Source organism: Callospermophilus lateralis, chromosome 5, assembly GCF_048772815.1.
Source record: "Callospermophilus lateralis isolate mCalLat2 chromosome 5, mCalLat2.hap1, whole genome shotgun sequence".
Classification (NCBI taxonomy): domain Eukaryota; kingdom Metazoa; phylum Chordata; class Mammalia; order Rodentia; family Sciuridae; genus Callospermophilus; species Callospermophilus lateralis.
In genome coordinates this window covers 30,513,100-30,535,770 of record NC_135309.1, presented here as the reverse complement: position 1 = coordinate 30,535,770, position 22,671 = coordinate 30,513,100, and the positions used below count along the sequence as shown (strand labels likewise).

General features: G+C 44.8%; 1 protein-coding gene across 2 annotated transcripts in view; it reads left to right on the top strand.

The window, feature by feature from the left end:
- Positions 1-6,851, top strand: part of Galnt10 (polypeptide N-acetylgalactosaminyltransferase 10) — a 232,841-nt gene extending 225,990 nt beyond the window's left edge. For both annotated transcript variants that reach the window (XM_076856405.1, XM_076856406.1), the window contains exons 11-12: positions 1,941-2,090; positions 2,883-6,851. In XM_076856405.1, coding sequence (XP_076712520.1) covers positions 1,941-2,090; positions 2,883-3,041 — 309 coding nt within the window. In that variant the 3' untranslated portion in view covers positions 3,042-6,851. The remainder of the gene's footprint in view (positions 1-1,940; positions 2,091-2,882) is intronic.
- The last annotated feature ends 15,820 nt before the right edge of the window (positions 6,852-22,671 follow it).

Genomic DNA, 22,671 nt, shown 5'->3' with positions numbered 1-22,671 from the left:
AATCAACACCTTTCTAACATTTTAGAAGACTTTTTTTGTAGAAATTAGAAAAACTTATTCTAAAATTCAAGCGGAAATGCACAGGACCTCAAATAGCCAAAACAGCTTTCAAAAAGAAACTCAAGGTTGAAGAACAAACACTGCTTGATTTCAAGATAATATTCTACAATGACAGTCATCGAGACAGTATGATCCTGTCATAAAGACAGATTAGTGGGAGAGAATGAAGTTCAGAACAGACCTACACATACAAGGACAACTGGTCTTGACGAAGGTATAAAGGCAGTTCCAAGGAGAAAACGTCTTTCCCACAAATGTTGCTGGAGCAGTTGAATACCATGCAAAAAAACAATATATGTCTTATACCACATACCAGAATTAACTCAAAATGGCTCAGAGGCCTAAACATAGAACCTAAAACTGAAAAAAAAAAAAAAAAAAAAAAAAAACTTTTAAAATAATAAAACTTAGGCAAAAGAATTTGTGACCTTGAGTTAAGCAGTGATTTCTTACATACAATACCAATAGCGCAATACCAAAGGGGAAAAAAATACTGTCTTCAAAATGAAAATGTCTGGTTAAGAAAAAAAAAAAACTCTTAAGAGAATAAAAAGGCAAGTCATAGACTGGAAGAAAATGTTTGTAAGGCCTATATCTAGAAAAGGATTTTTATCTAGAATATAAAAAACCTCAGAGAACTCAATAACAATAATTTTTAAAAATTAAGACCAAAAGATTTGTACAGATATGTTACCAAAGAAGGCTTGTCAAATAAGCATATTAAAAATGTTGAACTCCATTAATTATTAGAGAACTGGGAACTTACAGCTACAGTGGGACATCACTGCACACTTGGTACAAAGACTGACCATATCCAAGGCAGGATGCAGATGAACTGGAACCATACCCTGCTGGTGGGGATGTCCATGGTACAGCCATCTTGCAAAACAGTTTGGCGGTGTCTTGGGTAATTAAACATTAATCTATGATATGAGCCAGGTATTCCACTTCTAGGTATTTATCCAAAAGAAAAGGAAACAAGTCCCTACAAAGACTTATATGCAAATGTTCATCGTAGATTTTTTTGTAATAGCCAAACACTGGAAACAATACAGATGTCCAAGAACCGGTAAATGAAGTGCCATACAGTGAAATCCACTGAGCAAAACAAGGAATGAGCTGCTGAAAGATGCTGTTGCAACCTGGATGCATCTCAAGGAAATTCCATTGAGTGAAAGAAATCAACAAAAAAGAATGCACACTGTGTGCATCCTTTTCTATGAAATTCTAGAAATTGCAAATGAAGCTCTAATAACAGAAAGCAGATGAGTGATTGCCTAGGGACATGGTGGGGAGGGACGGGAGGGAGAGATTGCCAAGGAGCATGAGAACACTTTGGGGATAATGGATCTGTTCATTACCTCGATCCTGATGATTGTTTGAAGTATAAACATGTCAAACCATATCACATGACACTTTAAATGTGTGCAGTTTATTGTATGTCAATCTCCAATAAAGCTATGGGGGGGAGGGGGAGGGGGAGGTACTCATCAAATAAATGCAAGGTAAACCCAGTTTGGGTCATGACTCAAATCAACTGTGAAAAAAAAATTGGCAAGGCAGTCCAAGAACACTTGAACCCTGGGTGCTTGATGACCTTGAGGACTTGGTAGTCACTTTCAAGTGTTATGATGGTGCTTGCTGAGGTATGTGTACTTGACATGATGTGCTAGCTGAGAATAGCTTCACAATAATATGGGTAGAAGGAGCCATGGGGGTAGAGTGTAACAAGATTGGCTGAAGCTGGAACAGGAGGTAATTTCAGTTGGCTCTCTTTTGGCCTATGTGTTTAAAATTTTTTTCCAAATTAAAAAAAAATGGAGGAAAAAAGAAAATTCTCAGACTTCATTGTCTCTGTGGTAATGTCCCTGTGTGCACAGGTGTTCACCTTCACCTGGAGAGAGGACATCCGGCCCGGAGACCCTCAGCACACCAAGAAGTTCTGCTTTGATGCCGTCTCCCACACCAGCCCGGTCACTCTCTATGACTGCCACAGCATGAGGGGCAACCAGCTGTGGAAATACCGCCAAGTAAGACAAGATACACCGCAGGGTGGGGAGGGAATGTGGGCAACGGGTGGAGGCCGGGGAATGAGGGGATGGTGGGGACAGGCAACCTGCCAGATAAATTGTTTTAAAACAATGTAGTTCCTCACGGCTTCCCCCAGCAGCCCAGCCCCTCCTTCCCTTGCTCCACAGACCTACCTTGCCCCATTTTCCAACCACTCAACAGAAGTCAGAAACCGGTTAGACATGGTGGCACATGCTGTAATCCTAGCGGCTCAGGAGACTGAGGCAGGAGGATCACGAGTTCAAAGCCAGCCTCAGCAATGGTGAGGCACTGAGCAATGCAGTGAGACCCTGTCTCTAAATAAAATACAATATAGGGCTGGGGATGTGGTTCAGTGGTCGAGTGCCCCTGAGTTCAATCCCCAGTATCCACCCCCTAAAAAGAGAAAAAGTCAGAAATCCAGGTTTTTATGTGAAATCTCCAAATCTTAACTGTTGTCTGAGTCCATTAAAAAGAAGGCACAACCATGCCATGAGGGCCAGTGAGACCTGACCGGAGGCAGGCCATGTGGAGGGCCCAGGTCTGGAAGCGACATGCATCACTTCTGCCCAGGGACAGGGACAGAACACAGGCCTGGGGTGACACCAGCTGTGGGGGGCACTGGGCCACATCTGGCTGTGTGCCCTGGGGGAGACCAACAGGTATGTGAGCAGCTCGCCTGTCACTTCCTCCCCTACTTGTTGACATTATTGCTGCTGCCGTTAGTTGGTGTCCCCAAGCGCTTCCTGGCTGAGCCCCTCCCTGTTTTGCAGGACAAGACCCTCTACCACCCTGTCAGTGGCAGCTGCATGGACTGCAGTGAAAGTGACCACAGAATCTTCATGAATACCTGCAACCCCTCTTCTCTCACCCAGCAGTGGCTGTTTGAACATACCAACTCAACAGTCTTGGAAAAATTCAACAGAAACTGAGCCCTCGCGTCCTGTTGGCAGGCCCAGAAGGTCCCTCTGGCTCATGAAGGCCCCTCCTCTGAGGAGGCTGGGTTTCTGGGTGCACCATGGTGTCTAAGGTGCTGGCCAAGTGGGTCAGGGCAAGAGTGCTCTTGAAGCTGGAGCAAAGGGTCTGCTGGTCCTTCAGCCCCTGAGTCATGGGGTCAGGTATTGAGCAGACCCCACAGAAGACCCCACAATAAGGCAGAGCCCACTTTCACTCCTGCTGTGTTCTCTGGAACACTGTGTGGGAGAATCCCATGGCAGCCCTCAGCTACCCGAAAATGAGTCCTACCAGGGTGCGCAGCCCTCGGGTGGCTCTCATATGTGAAGCTCTAGAGAAAGGCAGTGTCTGCCTGGTGCGGTCAGCCTTTAGTACTGAGGCCACCCACCTGCAGCAGAAGGGGAAAGTCCTCCTCGGGCCCTTTGAGTTTCTGCCTCTGTCAGGGGGTGACTGCCAGTACTGCCCAGCTTCTGTTTTCTTTAAGCCCAGGTGACTCACAGGCCATACCTGTGACCCTCAGAGTATTCAATACTGAACGCTGACCAGATGGCAGCCATGGGGTCGGAAAAGGGACCCAAGACCTTCCTTTGCAGTCATGAACATAGAGCTGTCTCCCTCTGGCTCTCTGGGTATTTGAAATGCCCATTTCAATGCTCCCCAGGAACAGGACAGCCCTGCAACCAGCTTTAGGGGCCAGTTCAGATGGCCTTGGGGCCCTTGGAAAAGGCCGAGTAGATCTCCAAACCGGAGATGCTGAGCTTCCCCCATCCACGCTTCCATTTCCCTTTCTTTCCCAGGCAAGTCCCTGCCTCAGGAGAGGAACGGGTGCTGTGAGGTGCTCCCTGCCCAGAAGCTGGAAGCTTCCACGACCAACTGTGGGCAAGACACCTCTGACCTCATTGTGGTTCTAGTTCTCATAGAACTCTGGAGTTTCTAAAGAACTCTACAGCTCATCCAAACCAGAGTGTTCCATAGGATTCTGGAATTCTAGCCTCCAGTGTGGTTTCTAGAATGCTCTGATTAAAGCAGCAGGCAGGTCTGGTACAGTCGAGGCAACCCCAGCCTGTGGACTGTCTGTGGAACCCAAGGTTGGAGGCACTGGCGAGATGGAGTGAGGGACCTGTGTCCATCAGCTGCCACCAGAGGCTCTGGTACAGCACAGTGCTCAGCAATGACCAGAAGGCCCGGAACCTCCCTCCATCCCCACAGCTGCCGTCCCCAGGCAGTGGAGAAAAGAACTTGTTGTCCCATAACCAGACATACCCACTAGCCCTTCACATTTACCTTTTGCTTTGTTTAATTACATGTCAGATTCCAAGAGGGTTCCCAAACTAATAGGAGGCATTTCTGTAACCAGCCTGCCACCCACTGATTGAGAAACGAAAATCACATTCCACAACCTATGGCTCCACCAGCTAGCCCAGGAAATACTTGAAATCAGTATTCCAGTTAGACTCGGGTCACTCGAATGTGTCATTTACCAATTAAGTAACCGAGACAGAAATCTGGGAACACAGCCGTGAATCTGCCTTGGAGATGCCAGCTGATCTCAAGGCCGTCAGTTATGGGGGGGGGGGGCGGGGAACCCTCCCAACCACCCCCACCCAGATTGAATGTGTCACTGGCAAAGGACCGCTTCCAGCGTGGTGCCTGTGCTCTCAGAGCTTGCTTGCTGACCCCACGTGTCCTTTTGCAGATGAATGCTATATCTTCAGAGGTGGCCCTCTATAGAAGGGAGTCAAAAGAGGAGGCCCCCTCTGGAATCTCAACAGAGGATGACAGGAACATGTAGATTTGGGGAGCTGAAGCGTGGGAGAGCAATGCAGCATCATTAAAGTAAAATCTGTGCCTTTTAAAAAGAAAAAAAAATGCAAATGTACAGCAAATCCCTAAACTTGAACCATTTCCTAGTGCCTTGCTAGACTAACGTAAAGGGGCAGGGGTGGGGGGAAGGGAACATTTTTGATGGCGTGTGCAGTTCCCGTGGGATGAGTGTGTTTCTTGATGTCTGATTTCAAGCAGGAGACATTGGGCCTGAAATGTGAGACCCAGAGGCCCCCAAGGGCAGAGGCCATAGTTGTTTGGCTCATCGCATGAACACTGCAAATTCAAGGGCAGCTCAGCAACTTGTTTGGCCTGTGGCCTCCCTAGAAGGGCCTTGGCAGCCCCCGAGAGGAGCCTTGATTTGCCTTTTTGGGCCCTTGTTTGGGTCATGCTTGTGGCCCCCACCCCAACCCCCAAACAGAGTGCTCCACCTGTCCCTCGCTGTAGGGTTAAGGTACATAGGGTATTGGCTAGATTGCCAAATGGCCCCGCTCCTAGTGGGTGATAGTTCTCCACAGGACCAGGATTCCCGAGGAAACAGGAGCCACAGGTAGTCTCCTTCCCCTTCCCTTTCCTTTGGTTCTCTTCCTAGCCTGCCTGTCCATACCATAAGCAGGGCAGGCGTGTCCTCTGAGCTTTCTGGCATTTTTAACTGCTGAACCCTCTCCAGTAGGTCCTGAGACCTGGCTGAGTAACAGGGGCAGGAGGACAGGATTTGATTGTTTCAATTCCACTGACTGCAAATACTAAGCCCCTCGCTGTCTGACCTTATTTTTGGAAACCACCTGTCTCAAGAATTCAGGCTTCTGCTCCCATCCCAGCTGATACTCAATACAACTCAGCCAGGAGCCTGTGGAGATGCCAGGTAACAGGTGAAATGTGGGCCCCTTTTCCTCTAAAGCATCTATTTGGAGGATGAGGTGACAAAACAGGGTGTGGCTAGAAAGTATAGTGACCATGCGGACTCTCCCCCAAGCAGCTTTCCAAAGCAGGACTCCAGGAACATTTTGGGATGCAAAGAGCATCTTTGCTGGTAATTAAGTACAAGGTCTTCGAAGGTGGCTAGATTTGCAGCATATATATGAAAGCCATTCCAGCTGTGCCTCCAATTGGAGCTTCCAATCTGAAAACAGTCCAGAAACTGTTGATTCTTCCTTTTGGAAGAAGGCTCAGAGACAGGGGTGGGTATGCAGAAGATACCTGATGGGGAGATGTGACACAAGGGCCCACTGAGACAGAAAGAGCAGTTTTGTTGAAGCTGTAGCACGTGGATTTCCAAAGCCCACATGGCATCCCCTTTTCAAACCTCCTACGTGCCGAATGTTTTTCAACCTAAGAAACAGGTGATGTCCTAGAGGATGGTTCCATGTTTCCTTCTGTGAATCTTCATTTTTCTAGTCTCTGAAGTCTCAAAAGAATAGCAAAGCACTTTACAGGGGAACTGGGGAATCGGGGTTCCTTGTTTGACAGATCTCAGCTGCACAGGTTGGGTGATCTTAACTCCTAGAAGGCCTTGCATTTTTAATATTTTCTGAAGATTTGAAAGAAGAGGGGCAAGGAGTATGTTTCTGTTCTGGAATTCTTTATTGCTTTCAAGTGATGCTGTTTGTGAAAAAGTCCAAGTTGTGTTTTAGTTCAAACTTGATCTTGAGTGCCTCTGGGTGGGAGTAGGACCCACATACCTAGTGACAAAGTCATCTGAACATCTGCTCCCAATGGCTTTGATGCAGCTGTGCCAGCTATCAAGGTCAGGTTCCTGCTCTGTTATTGGCTTGAAGACCAAAATTCCAAGGGGGTCCCAGGCAGGGAACATTTGGAAATTCAGACAGGGATTCTGTAGAGAAAGCTCAAGACTACCAACCTCTCTCCTCCTGCCTGGAAAAGCGAGCCTCTGTGAAGAAATGACTTTCCATGTATAATTGTGACTGTGATTGTTGCTGAGTAAACCTCCAGACTTTCTCTAACGTGGTCTCTGGCATATTTCTTGTGTGCCATTCTCCATTTGATCACTGCATACACATCACTGAGCACCTGTTCAGCACCCAGGCACCCTGCTGGGTGCTGAACAAAATCCACCAGCCATCACTCTAGAGGGAAAGACAGACCTAAAGCAACAAAGACTGTTTCCGATGCAAATAGGGCTCTATAGGATTAAAACAATGATATTTGAGATTGGGGTTGGGGCTAACATTAGCTGACTGGTCAAGGGATGCGTCTAAGTGAAAGCCAGAAGTTGAGGGAATGTGAACAAAGAGATAATTGGGGGGAAGGGAGTTCCAGCAGTGTGAAGAGCTAGTGCAAAGGCCCTAAGGCAAGAAGGAGTTCCTATATATATGAGAGTAGAGCTCAAGGAGTTGGCAGAGCAGCCCACAAGTTTCTTAGAGACTACACCCTGGAGTGGAGGAGTTCTGAAGAGTAATGACAATAAGAGATGGAAAGGCTAAACTCATTTCTGATGCCTACTCATCAATCACAAGTAGTTGTTTAGCAAACATTTCTGTGCTGTGGTGTTAGATTTGTCTAATACCATTTGATGGGGAGAGCACTGGCCAGCCCAGGTCTGCAAAAACCTCAGCGAGATCTTAGTATACACATCCATCTCCTTCGAGGCTTCAGCTCACAGAAGAGAGACAAGGTTTTGGATGATACTCCTGGCTCCACCAATGGTCCTGTGGTTGAGTCCAGCAGGTGAGCACCATACAGCCAGCGGAAGCTGTCCTGGTGCTGTCCCTCACGGCCCACCAGAGTGCGCTGTGAAGCGCAGCTTAGAGAAGGCTGACCATGGGGGAGGGGGAACCCAGGCCATGAGCAGGTTTGAGCCCTAGAACGAGAGGGTCTTGGTAAAGGGCCTCAAAGCCTCCGAACATGCTTTCAAAGTCCTAGTTTTTCAGATTAGGAAACAGGAGCCCAGAGAAGTCCCTGATCCAAAGTAACATAGTGGTACATGATGATCCAGGTCTCCATGAGCCCCATGCTATCCTCATACAGTTTTACTTTGTAGCTTGCGGACATGTGGGGAGCTGCCATTGTTAGAGCCTTTGTACCCGTTGTCCCCGGACTCTCAGGAGAATTCCATGAAATAGATAAGACAAAAATGTTACATATGTATTCAGGCCAGAAGCTCTGCTAGAAAGGCAGTAGGAGGGTAAGCCAGACAGACCTGCTCTCTGCCTGCATGGAGCCCACGGATTCATAGGGGGAACAGATGTCGATCAAATGGTTGTTAAAATGAGCTTGTAGCAAGGGTTGTGGTAAGTTCTAGAAAGGAGACATCCACCTGGCCTTATGTCATAAGAAGCTGGAGTCAGCAAGGAGGTCATGGGGCCTGCAGAGTCACCCTGGCATGAGCCAGCCCACCTGTAGGGTGACAGGAGAGGGTTTAATGAAGGGCCTGCTTAACAAGTGTGTTTGGCATTAAGGAAACAACCAGGATATTGAAGCACCTCAGGACTAGCAAACTGGGGAGAGGGGCTTCCCCCACAAAAAAATTGCTGCCCAGACAGGAAGGGGTGGTAGGAACACACCCCACCCTCTGTCCTCCTCCACCTTCCAATGCTCCACCTCACCACCTCCCAGTAGCTAGACCCAACAGTGAAAATCCACCTGAAGAAATACAAAGGCACTGGTCAAGGTGAACACTAAGTGAGCACAGAAGTGGTACAAATGGTGCTTTGGTTTGTTTGTAACTCTTTTTTTCCTCCTATCTGATTTTAAAAGAAAAATGCATGAATCAATAATTATGAACTCGTTGCTGAACACACATGTGTAAGGAAGGATGGAATTGATATGACAAGAAAACCTCAGCTATAGAGGAGCAGAGTTGCTGAATACTACTGAAGATGAGTTGGGATTAGCCAGACTAGAATGGTTTTAGTTAAGATGTTAATTGTAATCCTCAGGGCAATGCCTGAAAAAAATAACCTAAAATATGTAGTTAAAAAGAATAGGGGCTGGACACAGTGGCACACACCTACAGTCCCAGCAGCTCAGGAGGCTGAGGCGGAGGATCGCAAATTCAAAGCCAGCCTCAGCAACTTAGTGAGGCCCTAAGCAGCTTAGTGACATCCTGTCTCTAAATAAAAAATTAAAAGGGCCAGGGGGGCAGGGGTGTGGGTTTCAGTGGTAAAGCACCCCTAGGTTTAATTCCTAGCACCAAAAACAAAGGTAGGGAGGGAAGGAAGGAATTAAAATGGTACACTAGGAAATGTCTTTAACACAAAAGCAAACAATGGAGGAATTGAAAAATATTTTTTAAGTAAGTCACAATGAACAACCAGCAAGGGCTGGTTGTGTTCTTCCCTAGCCTGGGCAAGGCCATGAGTTCAATCCCCAGTACTGCAAGGAAAAAATATATATATATATATATCACAAAATGGCAGAAATAAATACTTTCATATCAGAAATTACATTAATTGTAAATGTATTAAACTGTATACATAAAAGATTCACAAAAGGCCATGAAACATATGCCTTATGTTACATAAGCTGGCAGTACATTTTTCAAATGACCCAACGATAGCTGTCTACAAGAAACCCATTTTAGATTCTAAGACAAGTTGAAAATTAAAAAGTGGAAAAAGATATGCCATAGAAACAGTGACCAAAAGAAGAGCTAGTGTGGCTATGATAATTTGAGATGAAAGAATATGAAAACACAACATGTCAAATTTATAGGATGCAGCAAGGCATACAGAGCTATAAATGTCCACATTAAAAAGAAGAAGAGATAAAAAGCCTCCTGTTCTTACTGATGGGCAAAAATCACAGCTTTTGGGACAAGTGCCCCTGTGTTTCTCCTTTGCTAGCAAAGCAATAAACCTTTTTCCTTTTTCTCAAAAGAAGAAGAAGAGGAAGAATAAGGAGGAGGAGGAGGAGGAGAAGAAGAAAGAAAGAGAGCTGGGGATATAGCTCAATCGGTAGACTACTTGCCTCTCGTGCACGATTTAAGTCAATAACAATTTTCCATCTTAAGAAATTAGAAGGGCTAGGGATGTGGCTCAAGCGGTAGCACACTCACCTGGCGTGGTTTGATCCTCAGCACCACATAAAAATAAAATAAAGATGTTGTGTCCACCAAAAACTAAACAAAAAAAAAATTTTTAAATTCTCTCTCTCTCTCTCTCTCTCTCTCTCTCTCTCTCTCTCTCTCTTTAAAAGAAAAGAAATTAGAAAAAGAAGAGCAAACCAAACACAAGGCAATGATAGAGAACAAAAATCATTGGAAGACATTAGAAAAAAAACAATAAACCAAGAATTGATTCTTGAAAAGAAAGTGAATATACAAACATAGAGGGAGAAAATATTTTCTAATCAGAGTATGCAAAGAACTCTTACAACGCAACAATAAGACAAATAACCCAATTAAAATATGAGCAACTATTGGAACAGGCATTTCTTCAAAGAAGATGTACAAATGGCCATGAAACATATACCAATATAGGGCTTGGGTTGTGGCTCAAGTGGTAGCGTGCTCACCTGGCATGCATGAGGCACTGAGTTTCCATCCTCAGCATCACATAAATATAAATATATTGTGTCCACCTAAAACTAAAAAATAAACATTAAAAAAAGAAATATATACCAATATATCACAAAAAGATCTCAACATTAGTCATTAGGGAAATGCAAATTAAATGTACAAAAAAGTGGCATATGTCCACACAATGGAATATTATTTAGTCATGAAAGGTGTAAAGTACTGATACACACTACAACATCATACTAACTGAAAGAAATTAGTTACTGAAGATCATTAACATATGGTTCTGCTTATATGAAATGGTAAAAAAAAAAAATAGGCAAATTTGTAGAGACAAAGTAGGTTGGTGATTGTCATCAGTAGGAGAAAGAGGGAATTGAGAGTTACTAACTAATAAGCATGGGCTTTCTTTCAGAGGTGTTGAAAATGTTCTTTCGGGGGTGTTGAAAATGTTCTGGAATCCAGAGGTAGTGATGGGTAACACAATTTTGTGATATATTAAAAACCATTAAATTGAATGCTTTAATGAATTTTATAGTATGTGAATTTGACCTCCATTTTTTATTATTTTCTAATAGCTTTATGTTATTTATTTATTTTTATGTGATGCTGAGTATCGAACCCAGTGCCTCACATGTTTGGCAACTGCTCTACCAACTGAGCCACAACCCAACCTCCATTTAAAAAAAAAAAAAAAAAAAAAAAAAGTAGAACAGAGCTGAAGAGCTCTTGGTAGTTTGGAGCAAGTGGTAACATTTTAGTTCCTTTGTTGTCAGTGCAAAAGAATAGTTTGTTATATGCAGATGGTAAAACTTTATCCTATATTTGCACACAAATTGCATGTAGCCAAATGTGTATTTTCTTTTGTAACTTCTTTGGGGTTTTGTTTGAAAACTCTTTTCAAACCCATGAATAAGATAAATTTACATCTTTATTTTCTTCTAAATGTTTAAATCATTTCCTCTTACTAGGAAGAGGAAAGAGGGGGGAAAAGAAGGAGGAGGAGGAGGAGAGGAAGGGAGAATGTTCCAGATCCAAGGAGGAGGCATGTGCAAAGACCCTATGGCAGGAGCTTGACAGGTGTGAAGATCAGTGAGGACGGACTAGGATGAAAGAAAGGTAAAGAGGAGAACAGGAAGGGGGTGGAGACAGAAGCCAGGCCCTACAGAGCCTTGTGGGTCATCTTAAAGAGTCTCTCACCTTTATTTAAAAGCAACAGAAACCACTGGGCAACTTTTAACTGGGCAGAGAGAGAGCAGCAGATGTGCCCTTGGCGGACATCTAGAGCAAGGAAGTGACCTCTCCAGATGCTGGCACAAAGTAGGTGCCCAGAGCTGGCAGAGGCTCAGCTCCAGGGCAGCTGGTTCTCTGGTGCCACTGGGAAGACACTGGCCACTGGGGGGAAGGTCCTTCCTCTCTGGGGCAGGAGGGAGGATGGGGGTGGGAATGTCACTTTTCTTCCAAATCGGCTTTTCCTCCCAAGCCTGCAAGTGAGAGTGGAATCAAGTCCTGAAATCACTGAACCCAGCACAGGGAGGGATTTTTCTGGTTATTGTTGTTGACATACTTATTGGGAAACAATTAAAAAAAAAAAAAAAAAAACTGGACAGTTTACTCCGAGTTTCAGGTTACCTACCCCTTTCTCTGTATTTGGTTGTGAGCGGGTCTTAGATGTTCCCAGAGCTTAATGGGAACTTGGTAGGTGTTAGAGGAACTGACGGAGGGACAAGGGATGGGGCTGCAGATACATGTTCACCTTTCCTCCTCCCTCAAGTCCACAGCCCTTCGCATGGGCAGAGACGCCCTGTGCCCTCGAGAAAGTTCCTTCCCTTGGATTTGGATTCTCCACGTGAAAAATAGGGAGGAAGATTAAATCAAGGTCAACCTGGACTTTATTGTTTTGTAAATACCACATCTAGTATTTCCCCACGACCCTGGCCTTGGTAAGGATTTATTTCCCAAGCTCAGCAATGTGGTGGGAGAGGGACTCATTCCCAGTTCTTTTGCTGATATCTCCCAGACCTGGGATCCTGGTCCTCTGCTGCAAGTGGGTCCAACTTTCAGCCCCCAAAGCTTCCCTCCCATAGCTGCTCCAGCTCTGCCAACCTTGGCCAGGGGCACTGGCTCCTCTTGTGTGTCCTCAATGCCTGGGCTGCCCAGCTGGGGGATACTGAAGGTACAAGGTGGTGCAGCCTGGGGTTGTTCCCTTGAGCCCAACTCCATTCAGGGCTGGCAGGGGAACAATCACACACAAACACACGTGGTGCCGTGGAAATGAAGAATGCACAGTGGACCCTGGGGAAAGCAGGTTCTTCACAACTTTACAGCGCCTTCATAGGCTACTTGGAATTGAAGGAGCACTGACCTCCTGCTGGCTTGGGCCTGGGGGTCAGGAAGGGGATTGAAAGCTGCCTTTACCAGCACCACAAGCCGAGCTGCCTGGGGGGAAGCCTGGAAGCACAGGTCTGAATTCTGGGTTTGTTCAGATTATGGGGGAAATCTCAGTTTCAGAACCTGGTCACTTTGTGGGCACCGTGGTGCAGGCCTGTCATCCCAGCGGCTCAGGAGGCTGAAGCAGGAGGATGGACAGTTCAAAGCAGCTTCAGCAATTTAGCAAGGCCCTAAGCACCTCAGTGACACCCTGTCTCAAAATGAAATATTAAAAAGGGGCTGGGGATATGACTCAGGGGTTAAGGGCCCTGGGCTGAATCCTTGGTACCACAAAAAAAAAAAAGAAAAAAAGAAAGAACTTGGTCTTTTAATTGACAAATATTTAAATATTTATTGAAGCATGAATAGTAGGCCAATGGTGGTTCTCAGTTGCCTTGCTGAAACTTGCAGCTTGTAACTTTACACTGGTCTTGAGAATGAAACCTGAACTTCTTAACTTGGCCCAAAAGGCCCATGGGAGCGGATCCCAGGGCCTCCTTCTCCTAGCACAGCTCCAGGTCCCTGCAAAGTCCACGGCTTGCTCTATTCAGGGACCCAGCTGTCCCCGCTGCTTGAACTGGTCTCCCCTGGCTCTGAAGTTCTTTCATCCTTTAGGTCACCCTGTCTGTCTGTTGAGAGCCACAGCCAAGTGGGGATGGCGCCTGGCATTGCCAGAAGGAGTGGTTGAGAGGTGACGCCAGCGAGTCATTAAGATGATGATAATTAAGTTAAACTGTGTATAATTGCTGTGACTGGATGATGCTGGATTAGGGCAGGCTGTGTATTCAGTTGTATATGGACCCCTGGTGTCAGGCAATAGGGCGGCTCCTGCTGCCTCGGTGCCCGCTACTTTTGAGTTCTAGCGGAGTTTCCCATTGAGTTCCCATTGAGTTCTCACGGGGTTTTTGTGGAGTTCGTGTGGAGCCCAGGGGAGAGCTGGGAGAGTTCCCGGGGAGTGCGCATGGAGTGCTGGTGGAGTTCGGGCAATAAAGGAGTTCCTGTTTGAACCTATAAGTGCCCAGCCAGACTGCAGCACCTGTCCCCAACAGCCTCCTTTGACCAACCCGTTAAGAACAGATCACACAGGACTGAGGGTGCAGCTCAGTGGTAGAGCGCTTGCCTAGCACGTAAGAGGGGCCGGGTTCAAAATTAAAATAAGTACATAAATAAATAAAAGTTATTTTTTAAAAACAGGCCACCTGCCCATCATTCTGTATCATCCCCAGTCTTTCATAGCACTCATCCTGACATTCATCCTGTCACTCATGATGGCTGTCTTGTCAAGCCTCCGAGGACACATCAACCACCCTGCTCCTAGGGGAAGAGGGCGGCTCTGGTCATGGCATGTTCACCAGGCCATCAGTACCCTGCCTCCTGTAATGTGCATTTCTGTTTAGAAACTCCTTTTCAGATCTTTATCATTAATTCATTGACATTGAACTCCGGCCCACACTGCTCCCGCCTATGCAGCTTACCTGGTGGGTGTTTGCTCTGTAAGGTGCAGCATGGCTGGACAGTAGCCCTTGGGCACTCTGTCTGGGGACTATTTAAACCAAAACTATCAACAAAAATGTGATATTAAACTGTCAGCTAAAAAAAGATTTGGTCACTGTGTGAGAGCTAAACCAAGAAGGTGGATCTCCTCTCACTCAGTCTCAGCTGGGACTGTTTCTTTCTCTTTTTTTGGGGGGTGGGGGATGGGGGAATGGGGGTGCTGGGTACTGTGGATCGAACTCAAGAGCACTCAACTACTGAACCACATCCCCAGCCCTAATTTGTATCTTATTTAGAGACAGGATCTCACTGCGTTGCTTAATGCCTTGTGTTTGCTAAAGCTGGCTTTGAACTCGTGATACTCCTGTCTCAGCCTCCCCAGCCGCTGGGACTACAGGCGTGTGCCACCATGCCTAGCTGGGACTGTGTGCCTTAGCGTGGTCTGGCATAGCAACATGCATAACATGGGTGCCTCCTAGGCAACAGAAATTCAGTTTTCACATTTGTGGAGGGTAGGAAATCCAAGATAAAGGCGCCAGCAGTCTCCATGTCTGGTGAGGACCTGCTTCCTGGTTCATAGGCTGCCATCTCTTCACTGTGTGCTCACATGGCACACAGGAGGACGGAGCTCTCCAGTGTCTTTTTTATAAGGTCATTAACCCCATCCACAAGGTCTCCACCCATATGAACTAACCACCTCCCCAAGGCCACACCTCACGGTGGGGTCAGGATTCCAACAATCCTTCTGTAGGAATGCTTAGGGGACAACTTAGGTTTTTTGTGCACTCTGCATGTGCATTTCAAAGCGAGTTTGAAGGTGTTGTGAGCACTGAACTTGAGGCTACAAATATACTTAGCAAGTAAGTGGATTCAAATGCAGAATGAATCTGTGAACAGTGAGTTATAAAAGCAGAATCCATGAACAGCATATCATTATTTTTATTCCTTCATTTGTTCACTGTTTGATGTCTTTCTCCTCCACATGACTTCAGGAGGACCAGACTGCTTGTATCACCCATCATTTCTCCCTCAGCTCTTAGCAGAACTGATTTGGACCTCTGATATTGTTGAGCTGCTGATGAACCAAAGGAACTAAATGAAACTCTGGAATTGCCCTGGGTTCAATCCCCAGCACCAAAGAAAGAAAGAAAGAGGAAATAGAGAGGGCTCGTATATCACATGCCTCCCCGTTACACAGTATGTACAGCCCCTAAATGCACACATAATTCAATTCTGAAAATGTGACTAATGTCCAAAGTACAAAAATCAAACAACAAATTCATTCTGTAAACAAAGGCACATCTATACCTAAGAGTAAAAACTGGTATATATTTCTGATTGTACTTTCACTTTTAGTCCCAATCGTCAATGATAGAGTTCCAATTGTATCTTTTTTCCTTGACAAATCAAAGAACCAGCAACAGGTTTAAGAACATCCAGTAGAGGCTAAAGACTCAACCCTTTCAACAAATCTAATGATTTCTTGTCTTTATATCAAAGAGTTCATGAGACACATATCCCTTTTTAAAAAACACTATTGAGATATAACTCAGATGCTATATATTTCATTCATTTAAAATAAACAATTAAATCCAGGTACAGTGGCATACATCTATAACCCCAGCCACTCTAGAGGCTAAGGCAGGAAGATCCCAAGTTCAAAGCCAGCCTCAGCAATTTTAACAAGGCCCTAAGCAACTTAGCAAGACCCTGTCTCAAAATAAAAAAGTATATATAAATGGCCGGGGATGTGGCTCCACGGTTAAGCACCTCAGGTTCAATTGCTAGTACCAAAAAAAAAGAAAATGTCCAATTCAACATTTTTAGTATATTCACAAAGTTGTTCAATTGTCACCACTATCCAAAAGGAAAGTGAGGACCCAGGAGGCGGGCGAGCGAGAAATGAAAGACAGAGATTAGACAGAGATCCACAAGAGAGTTTATTGTCAAAGGCCAACTCTCCATAGATGGAGAGAGGCAAAACAGGCTTGGGGTTCTGGACTTTATGGGCGGATCCTAATGTGGAGGTTAGGAGTGGGGTTGCTATGTGGGACTGGTGATATGCCTTGGGGGAAAGTGAAATTTTTCTTAAAATGGCAGCTGCAAGTGAAAAACCACCCTCTACCTCAGAGCAAAGCCTGTCCAAGGAAGGGACATGACCTTTGTCCTTGGAAAAACCCACAGAGCACTCCTAGGCACATTCCCACCCTGCTAAGTTGTTTATCTACAGGAGAGATCTGCTGTGCCAGGTGTCCCTGACTCAGTCAGGCTAGGTGGGGACCCATAGCAGCCCCCTAGCAGCCACCAATCAGCATGAGACAGGGAAATACCTGGGATGCCAGATGACCCTCCCAGTAGTTTATGGTGTTGGGAAACCTTGTAGTTCAGCACGTACACCCCTCTTGGCTTAAACCAATCAGTTCAAATGAATACCCCTTTTGTACTGACCAATCACCCCTACCCAACTTGTTCCCGCCAGTGAATGTGCTAATCATGTTTTAGAGTTGTTATTTGATTTTCCTGCGGTGTGTGATGATTTGCTATGATGTATGTGAAGTCCCTGCCCTCTCCAAAGAATGTATAAAACTGCCGCAGACCCTGGGCTTGGGGCCTCTCAGCGTCACCAGTTGCTGTGTGCGTGCGGAGGACCGAGCTAGCTCGCAATAAACATCTCTTTGCTGCTTGCATCGATCTTGGGTCTCTGGTGGTCTTTGGGGGTCCCAAATTCGAGCATAACACTAACACACTACAACTTTGCCAGGTACAGTGGTACATACCACTACCCAGGAAGCTGAGGCAGGAGGATCACAAGTTTGAGGCCAGCCTGGGCAACTTAGCAAGACCTCAAATAAAAAATTTTAAAAGGTCTGAGTCTGCAGTTCAGTGGTAGAGCACTTGCCCAGCATGTGTCAACTCTTGGGATTCATCCCCAGTGTTAAGAAAAATGTAAAAAATAACAATATTTGGAGATGTATTCTTATTATCATTATAAAATAGAGATGTGTAGTGAAAAATCCAAATAGGGACAGACTTTATAAAATTAAAATTCTTCCTACTTTTCTGGGTCAGCCAGCTTTCCATTACTATACAAAATACCCCCAGATAATCAACTTTCAAGGGGAAAAGACTTATTTTGGCTCTTGGTTTCAGAGGTTTCTGTTACATGGTAACTTGGCTCGTTGACTTGATCCTGGGGTGGCACCGTAGTGCATGGAAGAATAACCGCTCACCTCATAGCCACCAGGAAGCAGAGAAACAGGAAGGAGCAGGGCACAAATATTCCCTGCAAGGTGCCCTCGTTGACCTAACTTCCTCCCACTGACCCCCACCTTCAAAAGGCTCCATCACATCCCAGTAGCGCTACAAGCTGCCAACTGAGCTTTTAACAAAGGGGGCTTTGGGGGACACTTCCAAACCACAGCCATCTCCTCTCCTGACCTACAGTGTCTAGCCCAGGGGCAACCACAATTGCTAGTTTCTTGAGTATCCTTGATGTATGTGTGTGTGTGTGTGTGTGTGTGTGTGTGTGCGTTTACATATTTTAAGAAATACAAATAGAATCATGGCACCATAGTGCAAAAAGTGCATGTCGGGGGATTCATACTGTTTTGTATCTTTTCTTTTCTTTCTTTTTTTTTTTACTTAATATCTTGCTCTAGTTGTATATATTTATGTATTGTAAAAACTATTCACTGTGGGCCTAGAGCCGTGGTGTGGTGCATGCCTGTAATCCCAGTGGCTCGGGAGACTGAGGCAGGAGGATCAAGAGTTCAAAACCAGCCTTAGCAATTTAGCGAGGCCCTATGCAACTTAGCAAGATCCTGCCTCTAAATAAAACATAAAAAAGGACTGGGGATGTGGCTCAGTGGCTAAACATCACTGGGTTCAATCCTTAGTAGGGAGGTGGGGGGAAAAAACTGTTTACTGAGTCCCTGCTATAGTGATCTGTGCCCTGGAACTACTGCAACAAGACAGCTTCTGCCTTCATAGGGCTTATATTCTAACAGGAAGAATAGCAGACTGAATGCTAATAAGAAAAGACATTGGATAGAGAATGGTGGTGGGCAGAGGTGAGGGATACCAACTCCTTTTAATCAGGGGCGGCTCTCTGGGGAGGTAACATTTAAATCAAGCCCTGAAGGATGGAATCAGTCATGGAAGGAGCAGGTAGAACAGCATCCAAGCAAAGGGAACTGGGAGGAAGGAACTTAGCTTATTTGAAGAATTTAAGGAAGAACTACAGAGCTGAGTCATGGTGAACAAGGCAAAGAGAGAGCAGGATGTTCTGGGGAAAGGTTCTGGGAAGGTGGTGATTCGTGTTGACACCTGCCCCGCCACTGCCGAGTGATCTACAAGCTCGAGGCCTTTGTACTTCAGGCAAGAAAAATGACAGTGCCCTGGGCTGACCACCAGCCACTGGCTGTGTGAAACGGAGGACAGGGAAGGATTCTAAACACCTACTGGAAGTGGAAGAAAGTGACCTCCATGATGGGTTGCTGCCAAGTGTGGAGAGAGGAAGGGAGAATCGGGTGGCACAGGTGGCTTAGTTTATGAAGCAAGGATTCAGGTGTTAGAAATAGGCTCAGCCTGAGAATCCTGGGCAGGGGCTTGGATGTTGCTATCTGGGGTTCAAGGAATCCCCGGCAGAACCACAGGGATGGGAGTTAGCAAGCTGCAATGGAGTAGGCCTGGGTATAGAAAGCAGTGTTCAGCTACTGGCTCAGGCTGGCCATTTTAAAACCTAACTTTTAGGAAGAGTTCTGGAAGGGGAGGTAGGGGAGGGGCGAACTAGGAGGGTGGATATGATTAAAACACCCTATGTGCATGTATGGAAATGTCACAGTGAGACCCATTAAGTAGTACAATTAACATGGGTTAATATTTACCGTAAAAAATAGAATAAAAATAAAACCTGGGCTGGGGATGTGGCTCAAGCAGTAGCACGCTTGCCTGGCATGCATGTGGCCCGGTTTCAATCCTCAGCACCACATACAAACAAAGATGTTGTGTCCGCCGAAAACTAAAAAAAAATAAATATTAAAAAATTCTCTCTCTTTCTCTCTCTCTCTCCCTCTCTCTCTCTCTAAAAAAATAAAAAATAAAACCTAACTTTTCTTAAAGGCTATAAGTTCAACTTACAAATCTTGTTATTTCATTTTAAATCCAGTAACTTTTCATATAAAAACAATCACTTGCACCCATTGTTTGATTACTGTTGAACTGTTAGACTTAGTAGATTTAATCTTCCTTATACATTTAATAGATTTACTACTGCCTTAATTAATCAAATTTCCTTGGACATTTCAAACTATAATTACAAATTTAATGTGCTTGATTTTTCTCAAACATTTTAAATGCCCAACAGGGCAGACTTCCATATCTAAAAAGCTATATCCTTCTAAGCACTTAAACAACTGTTGTAAATTAATTAATTTAATTAATGACCTAGGGCTGGGGATGTGGCTCAAGCCGTAGCACGCTTGCCTGGCATGCGTGCGGCCCGGGTTCGATCCTCAGCACCACATACAAAAAACAAAGATGTTGTGTCCACCGAAAACTAAAAAATAAATATTAAAAAAACTCTCTCTCTTTTAAAAAAAAAAAAAATTAATGACCTAAACTTACAAAGTAGCAAATCAGATTCTCTTGACTACTTCAAGAACCCGAAGTCCTATACAAAGCAGAACAAGGATCACAGTAGTTCCCCGTTATATTTATCTTTTTCATTATCTGAATATTTATTTATTTCATTTTCTGTATATTTACTTATTTCATTACCTGAATGTTTGTTTACTTTCTGGAATTACAGTTACTCCCCCAACAAAGAAATCAGGATTTTCCCCCAAATATCACCAACGGCAACCAAGGCATTTCACTCTCAAATCTGTCATTTTGCCCACAAGTTTTCAAAATATTGATTGACAGGTGACATTAGGATATGATGGTGGTGAGGACAAATGATATAATACAGACGTATGGAAAGAACAGAAGTGTGTCCAGGACAAAGCTCTGAAAGTCAACATCTAGTCTTGTATCTGTAGATAAAGTGGAGCCAACAGAGGGAACTGTCTAACTCCACCAAATACAATGTGTGTAACCTCTTATTGGTCTCTCCATTTACAGAGGCAGGGGACTTTCCAGATAATCTCAGCAAATATTACCATCATGTACCTCTCCAGTTTTAGTCATCGGTAATCACTGTGTGTGCTTGGACTTGTTGCTCAACCTTACTGAACTCAAGATTCCATAGGCTTAAATAGGGATTGGATTCCTAAGATCCTTTTGAAGTCTAACAGCCAATAAGTTAAGTCAGGGAGCATTGTAAGCAAAAGGGCAGAGATAAGAAAACACATGTTTGGAAGAAAGTGAGTTAGGCTAGTTAGAATAGAGGAAAAATTGCTTCCAGTAATTTATGACATGCTTTAACCTTTAAATCAGCGTGTCCTGAATTTTAATGGCATTAAGAATCATATGAGATGACTTAATTTAAATGTAGACTAAATTAATCTGTTTTAAAATGTAGATTTCTGAGCTGTTCCTTCCAAGATTTTATTTAGTATGTCTGGGATGAGGCCTGGAGATTTCTAATTTTTTTTTTTTTAAGTTCCCTAGGTGACTGTGATGTAGAGCAAGGTTTGACTATAGGAACTGCAAATTTTAGTTGGAAGACTTGGATCATACACACCTACCAGGCTCAGTAGCAGTCTCTTCAGTAAACATCATTAAGATTCAGAAACTTGGCAAATGGCAGGATTATGCAGCTGCATGTCTCCCCAGATTGGAAAATACAAGACTCAGCATCCTGTATTAGGTGGGGTTCACTGTAGAAATGGACCCAAAGTCAACCAACACACATACCCAGAAGTCAGGAGACGGGAAAATTCTAAAAAAGAATTGTGGCAGAGATGACTGATTATGCCCCAAATACACATTCTACATTCCAAACTTCTACCCAAGTAACAGAACCCCCCCCCCCATTTTATCTAAGCACATGGCCACCAGAAACAAAGAGTATATTTTTCTGCCTTCCCCATACCATTAGATATGGACAAATTCTGACCAGAGACATAGTAGGAGGTCTACCCAAGACTCCAGGCAAGTTATCCTTAAAGAGCAGGGGTGAGCCCTCCTTCTCCCCCACCTCCTTCCTTCTAGATAGAATGCCCTGAACATATGGAGTTCTAGTAGCCACCTTGGGAATGGAAGCTCCACATGGCAGAGCTACAAGAGAAAACTTGGTCTCTGCCAAGGGAAAACTATCTGATCACCTCTAAAATTCTTGAAGGAGAGAGAAATTTTAAACTTATTTTAGAGTCTTCTGTTACCTGCCAAACCTAATCACAGTTAGTTCTGCCAATACTAATTAATGTTTATATAAGCACCTAACATGTGCCAGGCACTATTATAAGTGGTTGACACGTATTAACTCAGATAATCTTCACAATAATCCTAAGAAGTTACTATCAACCCCATTTTACAGATGAGGAAACTGGAGCCATAGTAAAGTCATATAATCTTCCTGAGGACCCAAGCCAATAAGTGACAGAGCCAAGATTCTAGCACAGGCAAACTAGACTTACATTCAGTCTCTTACCATGACGCTGCCCTGCCACTTGATTCCAGAGGTCATCATTCACCACCCAACTACTGACTCAACAAATACCAACCAAACACCAGGGTACAGGACACTTGATGATGAGCCATATGCACAGTTCTCTGCCCTTGCAAAGCTTCCAGTCTCAGAACAAGCAATGCATCCGTACATACCTTACAGAATCCAAAGACAACATCAACCATCAGACTCTGGAGAGCACAAGAGGCAGGACCCACCCCTATGCTCCCACCACCCCAGCACCCACTCTGTTCCAGAGGACACATTCACTGGAGAAAGACTGGCCAGTGAGATCTGAGCCAGAGACCTGAACTAGCACCTATACATCGCAATCCAGGGAAGCTCAAGAATGAAGAACCCAATGACTAGGATCCAGCCCTAAGTGTCCACTTGTTTCCAAAGAAGGGCAATCATTGGAAATCATTCCCAGAGTCTCTGACACATCCCCCAAAAAAGGGGAAAGAGGAGAGCAGAGGGGAGGGAAGAGATTTCAAGAACTCTGACCACTTGGCAGAACCTTGTCCAACCTGATTCATTAAGACTTGGTGAGGGGGATAACTTCTTTATTGGGGCTTGATTGGATAGAAGGAGTGATGGGGGGAGGGGTTGAGGCAGGGTAGCCAAGAGTGAAAGAGGGTCAAGGAAACCTGGTCAAGAGACCACATAAAACCTTGAAGTATTTCACCATGATTCTGACACCATGTTAAGGTAATAACAGGAGCAGTGGCGGCGCACATCTGTAATCTCAGCAACTTGGGAGGCTGAGGCA